A 22,369-nucleotide genomic window follows, 5' to 3' on the forward strand; every position below is an offset into this window, starting at 1 on the left:
TCAAACAGAAAACAATATTATTTTTAAAAAGATCATTATTAAAACGCACCTAATTTTGACTTTTTTTTTTTTTTTATTTAAGAATTTTTAGATATTTTGGCTGGAAAAAAATCTAAGGATTTTCTATACAAGTAAAAATTCTTGTTTTCAGAAAAAAGCAAGTCAAAATTAAGTGCATTTTGCTTCAAACAAGCAAAATAATCTGCCAATGGGGTAAGAAAAATAATCTTATTTTCTGTTTGAAATAATATTTTATTTTATTTCCCCATTGGCAGATTATTTTGCTTGTTTGAAGCAAAAACTCACTAAATTTTGACTTTTTTCTAAAAACAAGATCCTTTGATTTAAGAATTTTTAGACATTTTGTCTGGAAACAGAACAAAAATAAAATCTAAGAAAAGCATTTTTTGCAGTGTAATGTTTTGTGCCTGATGAAATGAAAGAATCATTTTTGTGTGTGAGACAATTACAACATCTGCAGTGTTGACTAATACAGCAGTTTTAAACTATATTTATGCAAACATAACTGAATAGACGACTAACACCTGCTACCACTAACCAGATGCTATGGTTAAAGGGTTACTGTGTAAGAAAACGTTAAAAAAAATGCAGAAGTACATATTCTCTAATTACAGGAGATATAACTTAAGTGAAAGGTATATCACTTAATCACTTTGAGCTTTACAATCAGTTACAAATGCAATAAACATTACTCTACAGAAGCGTAGCACAGGGTTTCTACAGATATGAACAAGTGAAATTTAAGACTTTTTAATACCACCTTATATTAAATGTAAGACCTAAACCTGTAATGGAAATACATATTACATACATACAGTATATGTCATATTTTGTGTTTACTGCAAAAACAAAACAATTTCAAAACTAAAATGTTATTAATGATATTACTATTTACTATCCATGTCAGCAGGCAATATTCCACTCAAATATTTTATAAGCAATAATTTCAGCAGTGTTCAACTTTAACTCTTAAATCACCAATTTTCTTTAATTTACCCTTTTAAGTTTTTTTTTTTTACTTTTTAAATGCATGCATCACCTTTAATTTCAAATTATTACAATTCAACAATTCTATAGGGCTGTTACCAGGCAGATTAAATAATTTACACTGCAAATTGACAAGTGCAATAAATAAATGTTATAAGATTTGTTTTAAATACACTCCGTTCTGTCCAATGACTGTAAACAGCCATCAGGTCCATCAGACCAAAGATATTTTAGCGGTAATGTGACCAAAATATTTAAGACCCATCGAATCTGAATTTAAGACTTAAGGCCTTTTATTAGGAAATGGTTATTTAAGACATCCAAGACTTAAGGACCCACGGACACCCTGGCAGCAATATTTGTCATACCAGACATGCTGAAGAACCAATATGTTAAAATTATACTTATTCTTTTCATTTGTTTTCGCCATTTATGATCAAAATATTAGGCTATTTTACTTACAGCTGCTCCTTGTTAACTTCTACTCCCAAAAAATACTTGAAAACTTGACATATTTAGGGAAAAAGATTGATGTCTAGAAATCAACACTAGAAAAATTACATTTCAGCTTCATCGTATTTGACTCATTCAAACGCCACAAGAAATCTTGAATTAAAACAAAGTTGTCTGGTAAACAATCACTTTATTTACCTTTATCAGGAAAGGTACATTTGGCAAAACAAGTTTCTTTACTTGTCATATACTTTGGCTTTAAGACAGAAATTAAGAAAAACAACCTGCAAACTGTCACATTTAACAACAGAACTGATTGATAACAGTACAGCTGTAGGAAAGACATTCAGGTAAAGGCTCACAAAACTCAATACTCTCTTAGCATAAAGTGTTAAAGTGACAACGCAAAACAAATCCACTAATCCAGTTGTGCTCTTCAGTCAAAACAAGTGAGAAAAATCAGATTATTAATTCAAACCAAACTGCTAAAATGTATCATGTCTTGATTAATACTCCATCCTTCAGATCAAACCTACAGTTTTCAGAATGCCACTTTTCCCTCTCTTTTTTTTTAATGCAACAGCTTTACCGTAATGCTACCTTAATCAACATTAACAAACATGCTGGAGAAATGAATAACCTCACAAATATATATAATAAAAATAAATCTACATAATAGAACGTAAGGCGTAAGAGCAGTTATTCCCATTCCTCATCATCTGCAGCAGCTGCTGGGGTTGAAGCGGACGCTTGTGGAGGCTCATCCGACTTGAAGGATCCACCCTAAAACCAAAAACCGTTGTTAGACTTTGGTAGAAGCTGAAGTCACCATTTAGTATATTACTTGAGTAAAAGTCTTAAAGTATGTGATATTTATTGTGCTTAAGTACAAAAACTATTTTTTAATCCTAAATATACTTAAGTATTGAAAGTAAAAACACAAGTAAATGCAAATTTTTTCCCCTGCAATTGCAAGTTTATCCTCCATTTGAGAAAACAACATCAGAATTATCAGTTTATATTGCAACTCTGATTATCTTACAATTGTGAGTTTATATCACCCAATTCAGAGAAAAAAAAAAAAGTCAGAATTGCGAGATACAAACTTGAATTTGTGAGGATAATTATAAAAAAAGTCACAATTCTGAAGTCAGAATGGAGTTTATCACACAATTCTACAAAAAAGAAAAAAGCCAGAATTTCCTGAAAAGGCAGAATTGTAAGATTCAAACTCACATTTGCGAGAAAAGTAGTAATTGTGAAAATTCTGACTTTATCTCAGAAAAAAAGTCAGAATTGCAAGATAATTCACAATTCTGACTTATGAGTTTATAAACTGTTTGCTCACAAAAACTTTGTGACGGAAATAAAGAGGTTAAAGAAAACAATTTCAATGCAACGCAATACTTATGAGATTTTTTTCATACGGTTTTGCAAAAAGAAAAAAAAAAAGCTTTCTCACAGTTGCAAGTTTACATCTCAATTCTGACGGAGATCCTGACTATCAGAGTAAAAGTAGGCTGAAAAATAAAAACTCAAGTACAGATACTCCCAAAAAATACTTAAGTACTGTAACGAAGTATTATCACTCCGTTACATTAGACCACTGCATACCTTCCGAGTGTCCGTAGATGCAAACACTTTTCCTCGAGGGTTGAAGCCTGTTGTCCCATGAGCACTGAAAGCAATTTCCTCCAGCCATTTGGGAACCTCCTGTTGGGCCTGTGAGATGAAGTTATAGTGAGATGTGAAAACACTGCCTTCAATAGGGGTGCTCCGATCAGGATTTGAGGCGATCACCGATTGCTAATCACAGGAGGCAGTATCTGCCGATCCGATCACTGATCCCGATCTTTTTAAAGCCTTTTTTTTATCATGTAGATTTTTAGGCATTTAAGCTGTTTTTTGCAAAAGTAAAAAAAATGCAATTTATAAACTTTAGCGACAATGTGACACTGCCCTCTATTGTGCAAGTAGCAATTCATGTGTCAACTGTGCAGCAAGCAGCTTGCTTATAGTCAGACACGATGTGCTGATTTGAAGTCATTTGCTTACCTTGAAAGAGAAAGAGCGCAGTCATTCACTCGTGCCGTTTGTGAAATTACATCTTGCATAATGTTTCCAAACTAATTTAAGTTATTTAACTAAGAAATATGAATTGTACCTCAACTTCAGCATTATAATTGCGCAGGACAGAGACAGTGATCAGCTTTAGATCAGTTTATGAGATCTGCCTTTTTAGAGACTGCCGATCAAACATCCGATTATCTGCAAATAGTGATCGATCGGAGCACCCCTACCTTCAAATATCTCGAATGCAACATGAAAAGTACAAACCCCTGACAGAACTTTGACCAGAGAGCGAGCTAATGGAGTGTCAGACTCTGGGTTAAAAAAGGACACGGCCCGACCGATGTTCCCGCAGCGTCCAGTTCTTCCGATGCGATGGACGTATTCGTCGATGCTGCTGGGCAGGTCGAAATTCACAACATGCTGGACATGCTCAATGTCCAGGCCTCTGGCAGCGACAGACGTGGCCACCAGCACAGGACACTGGCCAGTGCGAAAATCACTGAGAGCCTTCTCTCGCTCTCGCTGCTCCCGATCACTATTGAGAAAAGAAATAAAATTCAATGAAAAGCTTTGATCAGAGTCAAATGCATCTATAATGTATTGATTTGGAGATTACAATGCTACTGATATTGCTTTGGTTTCCTCAACACAACATAACAGCATTAACAGGTTATTGAAGAGAGAAATCAAAGGAGAAAAAAAAAAAAAGAACAGGAAAAAATAAATACCCATGGATGCTTGTAGTAGAGATCTTCTCTTGACAAAGAAATGTTGCTATGAAATCAGCACTTCTTTTGGTTTCAACAAAGACCATTGTGCGTTCATTCCCTGAAATTGCAAATACAAAGTGACAAAATTGACCCATTTGCTTAGTATATGAACATCAAAAAAAAAAGTCAACATGAAACCATTTTTGCAATGCATTAGAAATGAAAATGGGTTGTAAATGTATATAATGCATAATCATACTAATGTGTATAAAAATAAATAACCTCTGTAATCAATGTTTTCATTTGTAAAAAAAATTCTAAACACTACAAACACTACTGTTACAAGTGCATGAACATTCTAAAGGGTTTGTGTAAAGTTAGATTTAATGACTTAAATATCCATTGGTTCCTCACAATGTTATCAAATAGCTTTTGCATTTAAAAAACCAATACGTTTAAGCCTCTTGTTTTAGGAGTCACAATTGGCTCCTTTGCAGTCAAAAGTGACCGAAGCTTTAAAAAGTAACTTTCTTCTGGAAAAACAATGGAATACATTTTTGTTCAATAATATTTTGTGATCATTTTGAGGAGTTTTTAAATGATACTATGCAATATTTATACAATTTTAATAAACATAGCTAATGAAGAGGCCCAGAGGATTAAAGTAAATGCATTGCATATGGACTTCCAACAAGCCCTCAATGTAAAACAATTAAATACATATGTGAATATACCTGTAGACCTGAGCAACTCGAGCAGCTGCTCTCTCTTGGAGTACTGGTCCACCTGAACGATTTTTTGCTCCACATCACTGCATGCTCCACCAACCACACCAACAGCCAGAAAAATGTAGTCCACTTTCAAAAAGTCCGCTGCCATCCTATCATACAACACATGATACATACGTTCAGGGTTCTTACACCTTTTCCAAAGTAAAATTGAAGCACTTCCAAGGTGCTTTTCCAGCACTTTACATCTGTGGTAAGTTACAACTCACATGAGTTCTTTATTTTAAATGACTGTAAAAATCATGATATTAAACTAAAATTCTAAAACTTGCCAGTGAAGAAGTTTTTCACAAATACATTTCAGCCTAAAATGTAGCCAAAAAGCAGCTATAAATTAATATCCAGTACTGTTTCTAGGCATAGGCGAGCTAGGCGGTCGCCTAGGGTGTAACCAGCTGGAGGGGCCACCAATGAGCGCACACCGGGCCTGAAACATACCCTTATAAAGTTTAATATTTACATTAAGCCATATCATGACTCTCGTCTTTCCGTCCTCAAGGTTTAAGACCTCTTAAAATTCCAATAAAATTTTCTTGTACTGTTTAAGGCATTTAAGTCTTTTTACGTCGAAATCGATGCAACTGCATCGATTGAAAATGTAACATCTTTTGAGTTCCATGGAAGTCACAGTTTTGGAACAATCAGTTACTGAAAGTTATTCTCTTTAAAGCCAACTCACACCACACCGACAGACCCAGACCACAGTACGTCACTTTTTCAGACAGTCCAAGACCCAACAAACAACCGGCAGCAAATGCAGATACAACATACTGATAAGACAAAACCTGATGAATTTCTGATGTTTGTCTGCATCTGCCGGTGCAATGTGAATTGGCCTTTAAAGTGTGTCAGAGTCAGACCTTTGAATATCTTCAGGGTAGGTTGCACTAAACATGAGGGTTTGCCGATCTTCTTTTGAAGGCATTCCTGGAGATCCCACCAGCTTGCGCATGTCCGGCTCAAAGCCCATGTCCAGCATTCTGTCTGCTTCATCCAGAACCAAGTAACGTAGCTTACTCAGGCCAACCTGACAGAGAAAATGAAAATAACAAAATATAGCCACATTATATATTCAATCACATTGATAAAATACTTAGCACATTAAGGGAAAAAAAAAATACCTTTCCACGACCAATGATGTCAAGCAATCTTCCTGGGGTCCCACACAAAATATTGCAGCCCTTCAACACTTCTCGAATAGTGTATCCAGTATTTATACCGCCATAAACCACCACAGGACGCACACAGGTCCTACACAACATTCAAAACAAAATTTGATTTAATTAACATTTTTAAAAAGCTACTAGCAATACAGAATAAATGAACCAGTATCATGAAATCTTTATCCACACCCAATGTGCTTTATAATATTTTAAATATTTAAAAGACAACTGCAGATAGGGCTGCTCGATTATGGAAAAATCTAAATCATGATTATTGGTCAATATTGTAATCACGATTATTTAACACTATTCTGAGTGGGTCTGAAACTTTATGATTTATTCATTTAAAGGCCGCAATGCAATAGGAAAAAAAAAGGATAATAAAACAGTTTTTTTTTGTTTTTTTTTAAATGGAATGCAATTACTTGAATGCAAAATGAAACAGCGTAGTCTTCAGTTTAAGAATTAAAAATGCTTTGTTTCTTATAAAAACTACAAAAGTCCCTCCGTCAAGAGCAGTGAGTGATTTTGTTTTTGCACAGAGACGGCAGAAGGAATATTATTTGTGTCCGCTTTAAGAGCTGCACGGATCCAATATACCAGGGGTTTTCAAACCTGTCCTGGAGCCTCCCCTGCCCTGCACATTTTGTATGTCTCCCTTATTAGGCACACCCAATTCAGGTCTTGCAGTCTCTACTAATGAGCTGATGATTTGAATCAGGTGTATTAGATGAGAGAGACAAGCAAAATGTGCAGGGCAGGGGAGGCTCCAGGACAGGTTTGAAAACCCCTGCAATATACGGTTACACTTGTAGTTTCATTCTTACCGGTTAACATTAATTTGAGACGTAACTGATGAAGGTTTACATGAATAATCGCCAAATGCCGCTTTGACATTTACATGTATTTGACTGTTCAGGTACGCATCTTAAGCTAAACGTTCACTTTACTTGTCCGTGTTCTGTTCCGTCTGACCGCATACACAGAACAGCACAAATTTTGTGCTTTTAAAAACACATCAAATAAACAATAAATCAAGCATGTAGAATTTTATGCAAGTCACATTACATGATTTTACTGTTTTGCATGTGAAATTGGGCTTTTATAGAGGTGAGAAAGCACACAAATTGAGTGCAATTATCGTTTTCTTGATTGCATTTTCATAATCGTTTGAAGCTGAAATCGAAATCCAAACTGAATTGATTAATTGCACAGCTCTAGCTGCAAATTTAGATTTAGTATATTTTTCTAGTTATTTTACAATTATTTTTTTATAATAATTATTCTATTATATATTCAGAAGTGAAGCATTTACCAGCATTTTGGCAAAAGCTGTGAGACAAACTTGCATGTCTTGTATTTGAAAAGTTTCATATTCACATGTTGCTGGCTGCATGTTTTTTGATTAAAACTGTGATTAAATTAAATCTTTTCACAAAAAACGGTTTAAAATCATAATTGGTCCAATCGAAGCGTAATTTAAACTATTTTTGCTTTTTAACCAGTGTTTTCAGAATTTTTTGTTTCAGCCAAGGAAATTCAAAATTAAGGCAAGACATTGCAGGTGAATAGGGTTATCACCATACTTACCCAGTTGATTGATAATTGCAAACATTTTTGTATTACAAGTTTTCTAAAATGTTAGGTTCAAATACGCAAATTCTTTATTATTTAATGAAATGTGATCATTTGCATACATTTCTAGTACAAAAATCTAAACACTGGATGAAGTCAGTTTCAAAATTCTTTTAAGAACTTAAATTTAATTCAAAAGTTTATTTCTTTGACAGAGTCAAAAGTTTTTACAGAGGGGTTTTAGGGGTCTCATTTCATCACGACATAATTCAGAAAAAAAAAACTTAGAGGAATAAAGTGTATAAAATCAAGCAAATGATATATGAACAAATCCCTCTATAAAAACCTTCAGGATACAGACAGGAATAAAAATGTAAAGTTTGATGTGTGTAAGAGCTACTGAAGTGGAGATTTATGGCTCAGTGTAGGAGAAAAAAAAAAAAACTATAAAATAACTATAAAAGAAACACTTAACTGTATTTTTTGGAAGTTTTCTTTCCACTAGTCTGAAAAAAAACACTATAAAAAATAAAAAGCCCAAAATCTCAAACTTGATACAAAAAAAAAAAAAAAAAAAAAAAAAAATTCCTGCAGTGATCCTCCCTTAAACGGTACATAGATGTATATAATCAGAGAAAAAATGTAAAATGTGTACCCATATGCAAACTTCCTGGCCTCCAGATAGATCTGATTGATGAGCTCTCTGGTGGGGGCCACGATTATGGCCTCAGGTTCCTGCACCTCGCTGAATTTGCTGGCTGCCACTCCATCAGCCATAAACCGCTGCAGGATGGGCAGCAGGAAGGCCGCCTGAGTGAGCAAAAAGTCATGCAATTATGCGAGTAATTACCACCACTGATAAACCACAACAGAACCACAAAATAAAAGTCTTGGCATTTAATAAGAACAGCATGTCATAGAGGTCTTGCCGTTTTTCCTGATCCGGTCTGGGCACAAGCCATTACATCTCGTCCAGCGGAAATAATGGGGATTCCATGTTTCTGGACAGGAGTAGGTTTCACATATCCAGACTTCGTCACATTCCTTCTCAGCGATTCACAAAGTCCTGCTTCATCAAAAGTCTGCAAAAAAGAGCAAGTGCATGACAGATCTTATTTGTAAAATCAGATCTACTGAGGTTTCAGATCATTCTTCACAAGCACACAGGCATCCTCCAGTGGCGTTCCAGGTTATGACACTTTAAACTGAAGCTTTAAATTTACTGCAAAGGCTCCCAGTGTTTTGCGTCATCGGTCAAACGAAATACAATTGAAAGTGTCTGTTAGAGTTTAGACTTTTTCCTGTGTTTATTTGAAGGCATTAAACAATGAAAGTAAACAAAACATTCAAGCCCACAAGAGCAATTAAAAAAAAAGCTAATAAAGCAGACTGACCCCATTATTGTACCGAACATATACACTTGAGTATACGATTATCGCACTTATGGTTTTACATGTTCTTGGGAAAAACCACCACATTCACATGCTGTATGATAATCTGTCCATGGGGTCATAAATGTAGTGATGGACAGCTGTCCTTTCTCAAATGAGTTTTGATTTCATGCGATGGCTTATTGTGGAGATGCTCTTCACCAGTCAACGTTTCGCATGTTCATTTCGATTAAAATAATTCCAATGCCACTGTGTCAAATACAATCAACTTACTTCCACAGAGAGGTGGGCGATATGGCAAAAATAATTTTTTGAAATATCACGATTCAATTTTATCACGATTCTTTGTCTTGTTTGATTTTGCAAGCTGTCTGAGCAGTACAGCCAAACTAATTTCTCCATTTTAAAACCAAAGCCTTACATGGTAACAAAATATAAGATAAGAATGGCAGATGTTTAGGCCAAATTGAGCGAAGATAAAAATCGTTGTCATTTTTTAATCTTTGTTATTAAAGAATAAGAACAAAGATAGGCTACATGTTACAAATACACATATACAAATAAAATCAACTTTAATTTTCAGGTCCAGTATGTGTATTTAGCAGTAGCATTCAGGAAATTGAATTAACGAATACAAAATTAAAACACTAATACAGCTTTAATAAGAGTCAATGCATAATTTTTGTATATAAAGTTCTTCAGTCAAGAGCAGTGAGTGATTTCTTTATTAGCCTACCATCACCCAAAAATGACAATTGTCATCATTTACTCTGGATTTTTTTTAATACATAAAACATGTTGAACATAGAATGTGAGTAACCAAACAGTTGCTGGGTCCCCAGTTACTTCAATAGTATTATATTTATTTTTTCCCCAGTATCAAAATCAGTGGAGACCAGCTATTGTTATCCACATTCAAGTGAGCGAGTAATTTTTGGACGGACTGTCACGTTAAGTTCTGTCGCTTTAAAAGCTGCACACATCTAATGTCTACAGGCATGCATCAGTTTCTCTCTCAACTGTTTACTTTCACTTTAGACATAACCACCTGTGTTTATTTGCAATTCTTGTGTGGTTTTGACAGCATTAGCAAATCTGATGTGAAAGAAAGCTAATCCAGTAATCAGGCGCTGTTTGACAGAACAGCACGCAGACGAAATAATGGTATTTACTGACAAGACTTTAAAGCACATGCAAATATTGTACTTTTGTGACTGAGAATAAGTGCAGTGTCCCATGAGTGAATGCATGTCGTGTCGTACAGTATATTAAGACAAAGGCACACTGTAGCACGATACTACGGTATTTGGTCCCACACCTTAACTACGTAGGTACATTCAAATTAATCATTTTGTACAATGTACTTATAGGTTTAAAAAAAATACAGTACAATGTAAAAACATGTAGACAATGTAATTACATTTGTAATTAATTTCTGTAATTACCACTGTTGACCCATCCCTTACATCCTAACATCGCTTCTCCACAATCAATATGAACTGAACTACAACATGAACTGATGACAAAGATCAGACATATAGCAGCAGCATTATCGCAATATGACGGGTAATTTCGGTTTTACAGATTTGAAGACAATTTTTATTTTTGGGTGAACTATCCCTTTAAAACAGATATATGCACTGACAACTTACTAGTGTTGTCAAAAATACTGATATTTCGATAAATATCGATACTGAAATATCTGAACGATACCAATACTAATTCACTACAACTTACCATAATAGCCTTTGGAGGATTGCTGCCACTCACATCCACAAGGATGTCATCATATTTGTCAAAATTAATGCCTGTGGCATAATGGGAAAATATGGAACTCTCCTCTTCTGGAGGTGGAGGCGGCACATAGACAACCTTGGGTCCTACAAGATAAAGAACAAATGTTAGCTTATTCTGGATATAACTCATAATATAAAAAAAGTATACCAACTATAACAAGCTATGGCTAAAACCCACCTGTGTTTTCACCTGCTTCTTGATCTACCTTGTCTTCTGTTGAGACTGGACAATCAGAAAAACAACAAGAAAACTAAGCAAATTTAAAAAAAAGCATCAGTTACTTATAGTTACTATAAATGCTGTAAATTACCCTTGGAAAACACTTCCTCATTCCGGCCTCTGAAACCTACACGACGTCATTGAAGAGAGTTCAATTGAACCCAAAAGATAAATTACTCAAACTACTTAAACATGAAACATTAAAATATCACCTCCTCTTCCAAAGCCTCTTTTTCCTGCGTCTTCATCACCCCCACCTTAAAAGCAGGACATAAATATTCAAACGTAACTGCATGATTCAGTTGTGATTGGTTAAAGGCACCCATGGTCAAACAAGAATATAACTATATATAACGTAAACTGTATAATTCACTGTTGCCCCAGGCAAATAACTTCCTACATAGCTGTGCAAGATTCATACCTCATGTTTACCCACCATCATCTCACTTTATAACTACAACTTGAATTAATTTCTTCCAACAACTAACCATCACGGAAACCACCGCGGAAGCCTCCACGACCTCTTCCTCGGCCTTCGCCTCCTTTCCAACCTGCAACAGATAGGCTCTCCATTAAACATCACTAGTCATAAAAGAATATCTATTATTCGAAAGTACAAAACATTACCTTCATCTGCGCCATTTTCATCGTTTTCTGAAAGATAAACAATGTCAAAAACCTAAGATTTTACAAAAAAATGTACACAAATGAAAATGTAAATTCATCACCTCTTCCAAAGGTTTTTCTCCCGCTCTCTTCATTACCACCTTCAAAAAAAAAAGACATGAATATTAAATTGTGTTAAATGAGCACTACACTATATTAATTGACCTTGGCCTAAGGTAACCAACTTTACAAAGATGACATGAAACATGCATGGTCATTTAACAAACTACAAGAAAAAAAAAAAAAAAAAAAAAAACACCATCACGGAAACCACCACGAAAGCCACCACGGCCTCTTCTTTGGCCTTCATCTTTCCAACCTGCAACAATCAGATGGGGAGCATGAAACGGAGCACAAGAGTTTGATTTATCATAACCATTACTTAAACAAAAAAAAAAAACATTACCCTCATTGGTGCCACTTTCATCACCTCCTGAAAGATAAAAAAAACTGGTTGGCTACAACTGGTCAAAGGCAGGGTTTTGTAATTAAATGTATAACAAGCACTATAAGCCCCAGACACCCAACTTCATGCACATTTCATGTCATCTTTGTTATCTTCTCACATAAATTACTATTCAAATTAAATTATTCCAACCATCACGAAAACCACCACGGAAACCACCGCGAAAACCACCACGGAAGCCACCGCGACCTCCTCCTTGGCCTTCACTACTTTTCCAACCTACAATGCAGAAATGGGATCCATGAAACAATGGAGCACAAGAGTCATAAAAACAGGTCTATTATTTTAAAAAGGAACATTACCCTCATCGTTGCCATTTTCATCAATATCTGAAAAATTAGCAAAAACATCACGTAAAAATACATATAAAATGCACACATGCAAGACTGTATGATTAAACGTCATTGCACACAGTTTATCCAAATTTTCTGCATGTTGAAAAATAAATTCACAGAAATTAGTTGTCTTTTTTGTAATACACGGCTCTAGTAATGCATGCAAAGCAACAAAGTTTACTGACATCCTGAAGTAAACTTTTGGCGCTTTTCCACTACACAGTACCAGCTCGGCTCTGTTTGGTTTTCCACTGTGTAAAAGTTGTACCTGTACCTCCACAATAGTACCTGGTTGTCATAGCGACGCTGCAGGAAACTGCCGTGACGTAATCTTCTACGTGACACACATCCGCTGTCTGCACCTCCTCGTTTGACCACGGCGTATTCTTCCGAGTTGCCATAATATGTAATGGATTGGATATGTCACGCAACCTCTGGCCAAACTTTTTAAAAATGGCGGGGTTATTCTGTATACTATTGCTGGCGCGTGCAATGATGACGCAGTGAATAGTGACGATTCTCTCTGACCAATCAGCAGTCTGCTTTGTTTTCACATCACATTTTAGTATCGCCTCAGCTCGCTTGGAACCTCGCCGGAGGTGGTACGAAAAAAAAAGTACCTGGAAGCCGGTACAGGTACAACTTTTACACAGTGGAAAACCAAACAGAGCCGAGGCGAGCTGGTACTGCGTAGTGGAAAAGCGCCATTTGTATCACCTGGGATAATCCTGCAGCTCATTAATAAGAAGGTTTGAAAAAAAGCATTTTCTTAAAGTACTTGAAGATTCTATTTTGTATTGTTTAGTGAATTTTTCGCAACGGATGAATTAATACGCATTGGACTCAGTGTGCAAGGTTTCTGTGCATGACAATTTTTTTTGATTAAGAACACGAAAAAATGCATATGTAAATTTCGGACTTTGTGTGCAATGACCTTGACAATTAAGCTGATAACTGTGATTGTTTAGCTCAATTTGTCTCTCAATTATTGTCATTTGACAAATTGCAGTAAGCTGAACTGCTTCTTTAAATCCACCTTCTGATGTTCATTTCATACTATAACTAGTAATCGTAACCCCCCTGGATCACTACCATAAATGTGATGGTCACTTCAAGGAAGTAATTTACCATGCATCCTTCTTTAACAGCCTTAAAGAAAGGCAATTCTTAAAGGGAATTGATCCAAAACAACTCATCCCACATTGCCTTTCAAGGGCACAAAAATGCCATTCAGTAAGATTTAGTCTCACATTCATGTCTTTACCGCAAACTGATATCACCCAGAAAAATTTTGAAGACGTATCAAGACATATACTTGACTATCACATGAGTGAAAAAAAAAAAGAAAACCTAATTACATCAGCATTATTTTTGGTACAGCTTGTGTTCTGCTTTGATTATAATACAAAAAAAAAAAAAAAAAAAAATGACTGATGACCTTAAACAGGGTTCCTGCAGATTTGAACAAGTGAAATTTAAGACTTTTTAAGACCTTTTTAATACCACCTTATATGAAATTTAAGACCTAAACCTGTAACGGAACTAGATATTATATTACATGCATACATGTAATATTTAATGTGTTTAATGTAAAAAGTAAACAATTTCATGGCTGTCATAAATTTAATACTATGATATACAGTGAACTTTTCATATCAGCAGATACTATTCCACACAAACTATCCCCATAAAAGTACCACTAGAAATATCTGATGTAAAAAAACTTTTACTTTCGAAATGTATGCATTACCTTTGAAATTTATTTTATGAATTTATCAATAAATTCTAAATTGCTGTTAGCAGTGAGATTACATAATTTAAACTGCAAAATTAAAAGTGATATTAATGTTTTAAATACATTTATTGATTTATAAATATATACATTATAAATGTTGGGTGTGGAGGCATACTTTTAAACACACTAAACTACCAGCAGGTGGCGGTAAGTCACTTTATGAGCGAGTTATTTCAACTTATTCGACCAAACGCTGAATCATTGCAAAACGTTACTAGGAGAATGCTTCTGCTGCGATCCTTATTTGGAACTATTTTCGTTGGTGAAACAGAACAAAACAGTGAAAATATTTTGTCTAATATGTAAGTAACTTGACTAACTACTTGTTTATTGAGCTAAAATTAATGTAACATTTGTAATTGTGAGAATTTTCAGCAAAAAGCTCACTTGGTATATTACTGAACTATATCATATTCTAAATAAACTATACATTTGAAATTTTTACCTCAGTGTGTTTCTTTAGAGTGCTATTACGCTCATTTGTTTTAAAGTATGTCACAAATAGACCAGAAATACACACATATCCATTATCAATTTCTGTTTACGTTGAATGTATTAAAATAGGAATCTTTCTTGCCTTTCGATGCTTCGCTGGTTGTTTTTGTCACTTCAGTTTTAATCAGGTGGTTTGTTCGGTCGGGCAAGTAAAAAAAAAAAAATTTTTTTTAAAGTATCTCGAAGGCTGGCGGTCAGCTAGCTCGACCTATATTTATTATCATTATTGAGAACATTATATACAGAAAAAGGTAGTTTGACCTGTATTCTGCTAATGCGATTCTGTCTGAAGACCCAGTAACTTCCACAGAGGGAGAAAAAAAATCTACAGATGTTAGCAACTGGCCTTAGCCAAGCCCTATATTCAGTTTTTTCAAGACAAGTAACGTTATCGCTAAACTTGCACTTCCTCATAGCTAAAAAGTTAAATCCATTTTACTTCTGTGGTACAATCCGAGAGAGACTCGCGCCAATAACAGAAAGCTGATTGGCTATTGCATGTTGGTCTCATTTGTAGTTTAAATACAGCAAATTATATTTAGAATAGTGAAATAAAGAACTACAACACCACGGAAACAACAAAAAGAGAATTTAAATGAGCATTAGAGGTAGCGTTACATGGACATCGGAAAAATAAGACCTGTGTAAAATTATTTAAGACCTAGAACAGCGAATTTAAGACTTTTTAAGGCCTAAAACTTTGATTTTTAAATTTAAGACTTTTTAAGACTTTTTAAGACCCCGCGGGAACCCTGTTAAAACCAGACTTCAATTGAATCATGGATGAATGTAATATCACCTGATTTAAAGGCATTTCTGAAGCCTCCTCTTCCTCCTCGTGATCCTCCTCTGCCTCCTAAAAACATAATGCAGACTTAACATTACATACATAAGCTTACAGGCTTCACAATATGCAAGCAGACTACACACAACTTTTGATTCAGATCAACAGTTTAAATCTGTAGTTATTTATTATTCAGACTCTAAAGAGTATAGTCAATGGGTCTAATTCACTAATAATTGCATAGATCAGGATTTATTTAAAAACCTTCATATGCAGTTTTCAAACAAATTGTTTTAAACTTTTTTTGCTACTGCACAAATTTTTTGTTATGCTTTATCATTATTTCCTATCAGTAAGTTTCCTACTCACCTCTGCCCCTGAACCCATCACCAGCAGTCGTCTTCCATGAGCTGCCATCACCATCTACAAACACGAGCATACACTTTAGATGTGTTTCGCATCCTTACATTAGCTTTCAGTAATCACAGTCCCAAATCATAAAAGAATCTGATACGAGATTTCAAAACTTTTGTTAATAATGCAAATTGCTTAACAACAAACACAGGGCTCCAGATCACTGACTCCCAAAAACAATTAGAAGCGGAAAGGTTGACCAAATACAGAATTGCTTAGTGGTTTAGAAGAGCTTTATTTCAATAAGCTGTATTATAATGTGTAACAAATTGGATCCAAGTGGTTCTGATTATATTTGTTCCTACCAAGTATTCAGATACCAGGAAGACGGGCAGCTGGACAGGACTGTAGAAGGGCAACAACCCAGCAGTAGGACCGGTATCTACACACTACTGACTTACATTAAGAGCTGTGATGAAATTCAAGTTGGATCTGTATGTGATTTCAATTTTTCACCTTGATTTTCAGCTTGATTTTGAATCTAGCCCTCAATCTTTGTGATTGTGCTTTGCATTGACCATTTTATTCAATCACAATTTATTCTCAACAAATCTCAAATGTATATAAGCAATGATTTTCAACTTGCATATTTCATTCAGCGAGATCAAAGATGCAATTTAAAGGGATAGTTCACCCAAAAATGAAAATGTGATGTTTATCTGCTTACCCCCAGGGCGTCCAAGATGTAGGTGACTTTGTTTCTTCAGCAGAACACAAACGAAGATTAAGCACAAGTAATTACCATTTTGAATAGCCGCTATATGCACAATCTCTATGCCCTGTGTAAACAATGAGTGTCGTACACGTGACAGATCGCTTCCGGCATTTGTGTGTACTACGCCAGAGCGCCTTCACATGTAACGAGCCTGATGCTGAGCTCGTGCTCAGGACAATTGGACGTGGCTGTGTATCAAAGGTAAAAAATGATATAGATTGTTCAGTTTCTCGCAAAAACCAATCGTTTTGCGTCTTAGGAAATCAATGTATCGTCACGAGCCGCAGGGTTTAATCTGGATTTGTCTGTGCATTTTTTTTACTTTTAAAGGTTTGGTGCCCATCCACTAACATTATATGGCTGACAGACAGCAACGCTTTGTTAAAAATCTTCATTTGTGTTCTGCTGAAGAAACAAAGTCACCAACATCTTGGATGCCCTGGGGGTAAGCAGATAAACATCAAATTTTCATTTTTGGGTGAACTATCCCTTTAAGCGTTCCCTTAATATTTTTTGTTGAACAGTGCGGTTTTCATTCAAAAAGGCAAAATTTTACTCAAGTTATTATTAAAGCTCTGATTATTTTGTATGTCAGCAGACTAGACCACTGCTGCCTCTTGCTTGACTAGTGTACTGCATGTGCATAACTGAATTATACCATTTATGGTCCCAAATCGCACCAGAGTACTATGAGGTCAAAACACATGCCTGCTCCCCCAAAGGCATACAGGCTGGCAGGTCTGATTACACATTTTAATATTAGGCTTGATTAATTGTGATTACAGAAATCTCTGCAATTAATTGGTTTAAAGCAACTGACTGTCATAATAAATTTAAAAAGCAGATTTGGTTGCATTTGCGACAATTTCAGTTGTGTTTTGGAGCCTTGCAACACACAAATTCCCTTCAGGATTCCAAAACAAATTCACAGAAACAACACGAAAGAAAATTGTAAACAGACCTTCATTGTTTGCCTTCCCATTTCCTGTGCTTCCTACAAACAAAAAACATGTGAATTGCTACAATGCTAGTCACACACGGTTCATCGGTTCACGTACACGGTTCATCTAAACACATGCCACTTCTCTACTGAATGATTAACCAAGTTCTCTACAGACCCTTCACTAATTTACAGAAGTGCCAATTGCATTTTATGTAATGGGATTTACTCTCAGTAGAGAATTTTAGAAACAGAATCTGCATATGTCAGGACTGAATTAAAAGAACAAAGCAGGCTGTCTAAAAACAGCAGCTTAATGAATATACAACAAAAAGTTTCCATCTAATGTTTCTATTCTACAGCTGCAAAAACAACAAATTCTATAGCAGGGATCTCCACCCCAGATTTAATCTCCAACCCCAATTACTTGGTAACTAAAGACAGTGTGTTGGACAATGTCAATCAATGCCTGTGTATTTGCGTTTGTCTAGAAACAGTTACAAATGGATGTAAATTGGGAGAGTGAACCTGTATAGAAGCTCTTGAATCCTCCATCTGCACCACTAGAGCCCAGACCTGCAAGTAAAACAATAGTGCATCTGAAATTTAAGTGCATTTTAAAGTCCTTTAAATATGCAAATATTTTGAATTTACCGCAACAAGTTATCAGTAATGGACTAACACTTTTACTGTCTCATGTTATGGGTTCTCAGCTAGGGCTGTCACTATCGACTAGTTTGGTAATAGAGTAATCTGTTGATTATTCTGACAATTAATCAAGTAATTGGATAATTATCAAATTTTTTGTAATAAAGTTATATAATATATAAAACAATATAAAATAAAGTTAACAATAGCCTTTAAAATTACTTAAAATACATATATCAATGAGGCAACAATAATTAGTTCAAACGAAGTATCAAAAGCAAGTAGTCATGGTTTTATTGAACAAAACTTAAGTACAATGTATTATAAACAGTAGAGCTAATGTACATTTACGCATTACTAATGCCTGCAGAGGACACCAATGACCTGACAATTGTTTTTACACTTTTATCTTTGTTTAATCCTAATTTAATATAGACTCAAACATTTCATTCAAATGTCTACTTAATATTTGGCCATTTCTTTACGACAGAAATGCTGCAGCCACTGTAATTTGATGAATATGTGGACATCAAAACGTGTAAACTCAGGGCGAGGGTTTAAACTTATTTAGAAATCATAATGAAAAGTTAGCATATTGAGAAACATACTGATGTGTCTCCTGTTTGCATAGGTTTATTAATGATTTAAATTACAAATCTGATGAAAAAAGCAAACACTGGGTTCCCAGATGAACGTTATTATAAACCCAAACTCACAACAGAGATGGAGAGAGGAGTTTGAGAGGGCGTTTCCATTAACCGATGTTATGCGCCTAAAACTTTCCTCTCACGGTAAGTCACGGCAACAGATTTGTGGGATTTGGGCTATATTTAATCAAATGTAAACTGTAAATGCGAAAAAGCTGTTACCATTGCTGTTTTGCAAAATATTTTGAATTGCCTGAAAAACCACCTTGTGCAAGTGTAAACTTTTTTGCGATATATGGGAGTTTTGCGCAATTGACGCGTTTCCATTAGGTATATTTTCAATTCGCAATTTCAGTTTGCGCAATTTAAGGTGTAATGGAAACGTAGCTATTGTTTTCAGAGAGACGGTTTACTGGTAATGTTAAGCTCAGTTTCCAAACATTCACAAACTTTTTTTTCTTCATTTGTATTTCGCTGTTTAGTAATTATGAAAGAGTCCGTCTCTATATGGAGTTAGGTCAGTGAAGCTGTATTTTTTTTTGCACCTCCCTGTGGTTTTGCTTGATATAGCAGGTTTACTTCCGCTTTGTTTAATTAATTGTATAAAATGAAATTCATGGGCCAATTTCCATTTCATAAAACGGTTGTTGCTAAAACTTTAAAAGATGCCCATGAATGTCGAACAGACAGCGTAATTTTACACTGAAATGTTCAAAAACTACTGTAATTAGTTTTTACTTGTGTTAGTAGTTTAAAAGAATGAACTAACCAAAATCAGAGAAGTTACTGTGTAATTTTGACTCACTAAACTCCAAGTTATCTCTCCTTTCAGTGATGCCCATTCAAAATCAAACACTAAAGGCTTGTAACACCTGGAATGTTGTTTGTAACTCCAATCTAGTTGTATGGAACTTAACTTCAATAAGAACGAATGTACAATAAGTGCAAAGAATGTGTAAAAAGAAAACCTACCAAAACCTGTACTGCAGGAAACAACAGGGCCCTGTACAAGAATGAACAAATTAACACATTAAAAGCATTACTCATTCATATCTAACGATATTGTATTTGGTTTGAGTCAGATACAGTCAGGTAACCTATACAACTTAATTTCTATAGTTAAAAGGGTTTCCAACTCTGCTTCTGGAGCTGATCCAGCACACATTTTGGATCTGAAAGTGAAACCTTACCTCAAATCCATTTCAGGTTTTGAAGTCTGTACTAAGAATTGAATCAGGCAGCGTTGCGAGATTGGGCAGGTTGCCACCCAATTGGGCATCTTTTAATTGGCTTGGACCAGAGAATAACGCATTGGGCGGGCAGACCAAATTTGGGCTGCTTTAAAAAAATTAAAAGCATTAATTATAATAACTAACTAAAATAAGAGAACAAGTTGAATGATTTCATAAAAATCAAAACTGAATACAGGGACTTACAATGCTGTCCTGCATCAGAGCATCTTTTAAATCATCCAGCTAATTTTCATTGCTTTCTGATCACTTTACTGTGGACATTAAAAATGATGCATGTTTTTCCAAGGGTTTAAGTCATTGGTTAATTTCTTGATTGCCACTTTAAAAAGATTCCCTGACATTTTAAGCATATTTTTGGACTCCCTTTAAGGCGAGACACTGCGGGTGAATAGGGTAAAAAAAAAAAAAAATATTATTAACTAATAGTTATCACCTTACTTACCCAGTTGATTGATTACACTGAAAATTGCAAACTTTTTTTTATTACAACTTTTCTAGAATGTTAGGTTTTAATATGCAAATCCTGCATTATTTAAATAAATATGGACTAATTTGCATACATTTCTAGTACAAATAGCTAATCACTGGATGAAGTCGGTTTCAAAGTTCTTGTTTCATTTTTTTGACAAAGTCAATTGTTTTTACAGAGGGGATTTTGGGTATCTCATTTATCACTCCATAATTAAGAAAATACTTTGAACAGGCAGAAAATATGGGGGAATAAAATGTATAAAATCAAGCAAAATGCATATGAACAAATCCCTCAGTAAAAACCTTCAGGATATCGACAGGAATAATAATGTAAAGTTAGGTGTGTGTAAGAGCTACTGAAGTGGAGATTTATGGCTCAGTGTAGGAGAAAAAACTCATTTTGAGAAAACGGCCTTTAAAAATATGTATTGCAATTGAAATCTATTGATACAAATAGATAAACTGCTATAAAAGAAACACTTAACAGTGTCTTTTGCGTGTTTTCTTTCTACTAGTCTGAAAAAAACAGTTTTTGCCTGCATTGGCCCGTTTTGATCCATATTCCCTTTAAATTGATTCATCTTTATTTTATTTCTTTTTAAGCATGGCAATAAAATCAGTTTAATCTGGCATTTAAACATTTTGGGCAAGTTTTTGTTATAGTGGGAAGGTTTTGGTGAGCTTTTGGGCTGGAAATCGTCAACCCGATCTGGCAACACTGCAATCAGGTTTGATTTCTATCACAGACTGCTTACAAAATTTACCTATTATACACCAAACACTGAATATTTGGCAAAAACGCCAATGAGAAAAGTCATAAGAGTTTACGAACAATACAAAGCAACTAAATGCAGTGCAAGTCGCTCTGGATAAAAACGTGTGCCAAATGGAAAACTTAAGAACTTATGGCAAAATTACTGTGATTAATTAACGTTACACACTCAAAAAACGTGGTTTTCTATTCCAATCCAACAAGAGGATGAGTGTGCTCGACATTACCTGATCTTCCTCCCAGTCATCCATGATGAGCAGCTTCAGGTGTGTTTGCGACCGTCAATTAAATGTTTTCCCAGATCTGTAACGTTACCACAAAACACATTTTAGACAGAGAACACAATGTCCTACATCAAAATAATTATCTGTTAACATTTTAAGCATTTCAATTAAATATAAAGCGGTCATTACTTTCTACACGAGGTTAAACCGCTTTCAACGACAACCGCGTGTAAAACACCATGACATCTAACGTTAGCAAAAGCAGCTAACAACGTCGTGTTATTAAAGTAATAGTTTCATTTAAATGCAAATAATAAATCAAGATAAGTATTAACATCAAAAACGACTACCGTTAAGGTTAATTGGGCAGCGGCAGTAAACGACATCTTAACAATTAACGTTATCGTCAAACAATTTAACACAAGTTGCTCTTTAATTCGCATTACTAAAAAACAAAAATTAGATCATATTAATGTAACTTTTTAAAGATAAAACCACACAGGCCTACGTTTAGTAGAAGAGTCGATGGCGGGAGACACGTGAAGAAACCGCTCTCTAGAAAAACCG

General features: G+C 35.0%; 1 protein-coding gene across 1 annotated transcript; it reads right to left on the bottom strand.

Moving 5' to 3' along the window:
- Window positions 1-2,160: 2,160 nt before the first annotated feature.
- On the bottom strand, window positions 2,161-21,829 carry ddx4 (DEAD (Asp-Glu-Ala-Asp) box polypeptide 4). The gene is made up of 24 exons (XM_073829610.1): window positions 21,806-21,829; window positions 20,055-20,085; window positions 18,316-18,363; window positions 17,809-17,841; window positions 16,088-16,141; window positions 15,734-15,790; window positions 12,612-12,638; window positions 12,442-12,528; window positions 11,906-11,944; window positions 11,805-11,831; window positions 11,666-11,728; window positions 11,390-11,434; window positions 11,269-11,304; window positions 11,136-11,180; window positions 10,899-11,041; window positions 8,700-8,852; window positions 8,426-8,580; window positions 6,154-6,283; window positions 5,893-6,059; window positions 4,979-5,124; window positions 4,263-4,362; window positions 3,799-4,069; window positions 3,076-3,183; window positions 2,161-2,244 (listed from the first exon to the last, which is right to left on the bottom strand). The coding sequence occupies exons 1-24, from the start codon at window positions 21,827-21,829 to the stop codon at window positions 2,161-2,163; spliced, it is 2,073 nt and encodes a 690-aa protein (XP_073685711.1).
- Window positions 21,830-22,369: the final 540 nt, after the last annotated feature.

The sequence above is a fragment of the Garra rufa genome, chromosome 23, assembly GCF_049309525.1.
Source record: "Garra rufa chromosome 23, GarRuf1.0, whole genome shotgun sequence".
Lineage (NCBI taxonomy): Eukaryota > Metazoa > Chordata > Actinopteri > Cypriniformes > Cyprinidae > Garra > Garra rufa.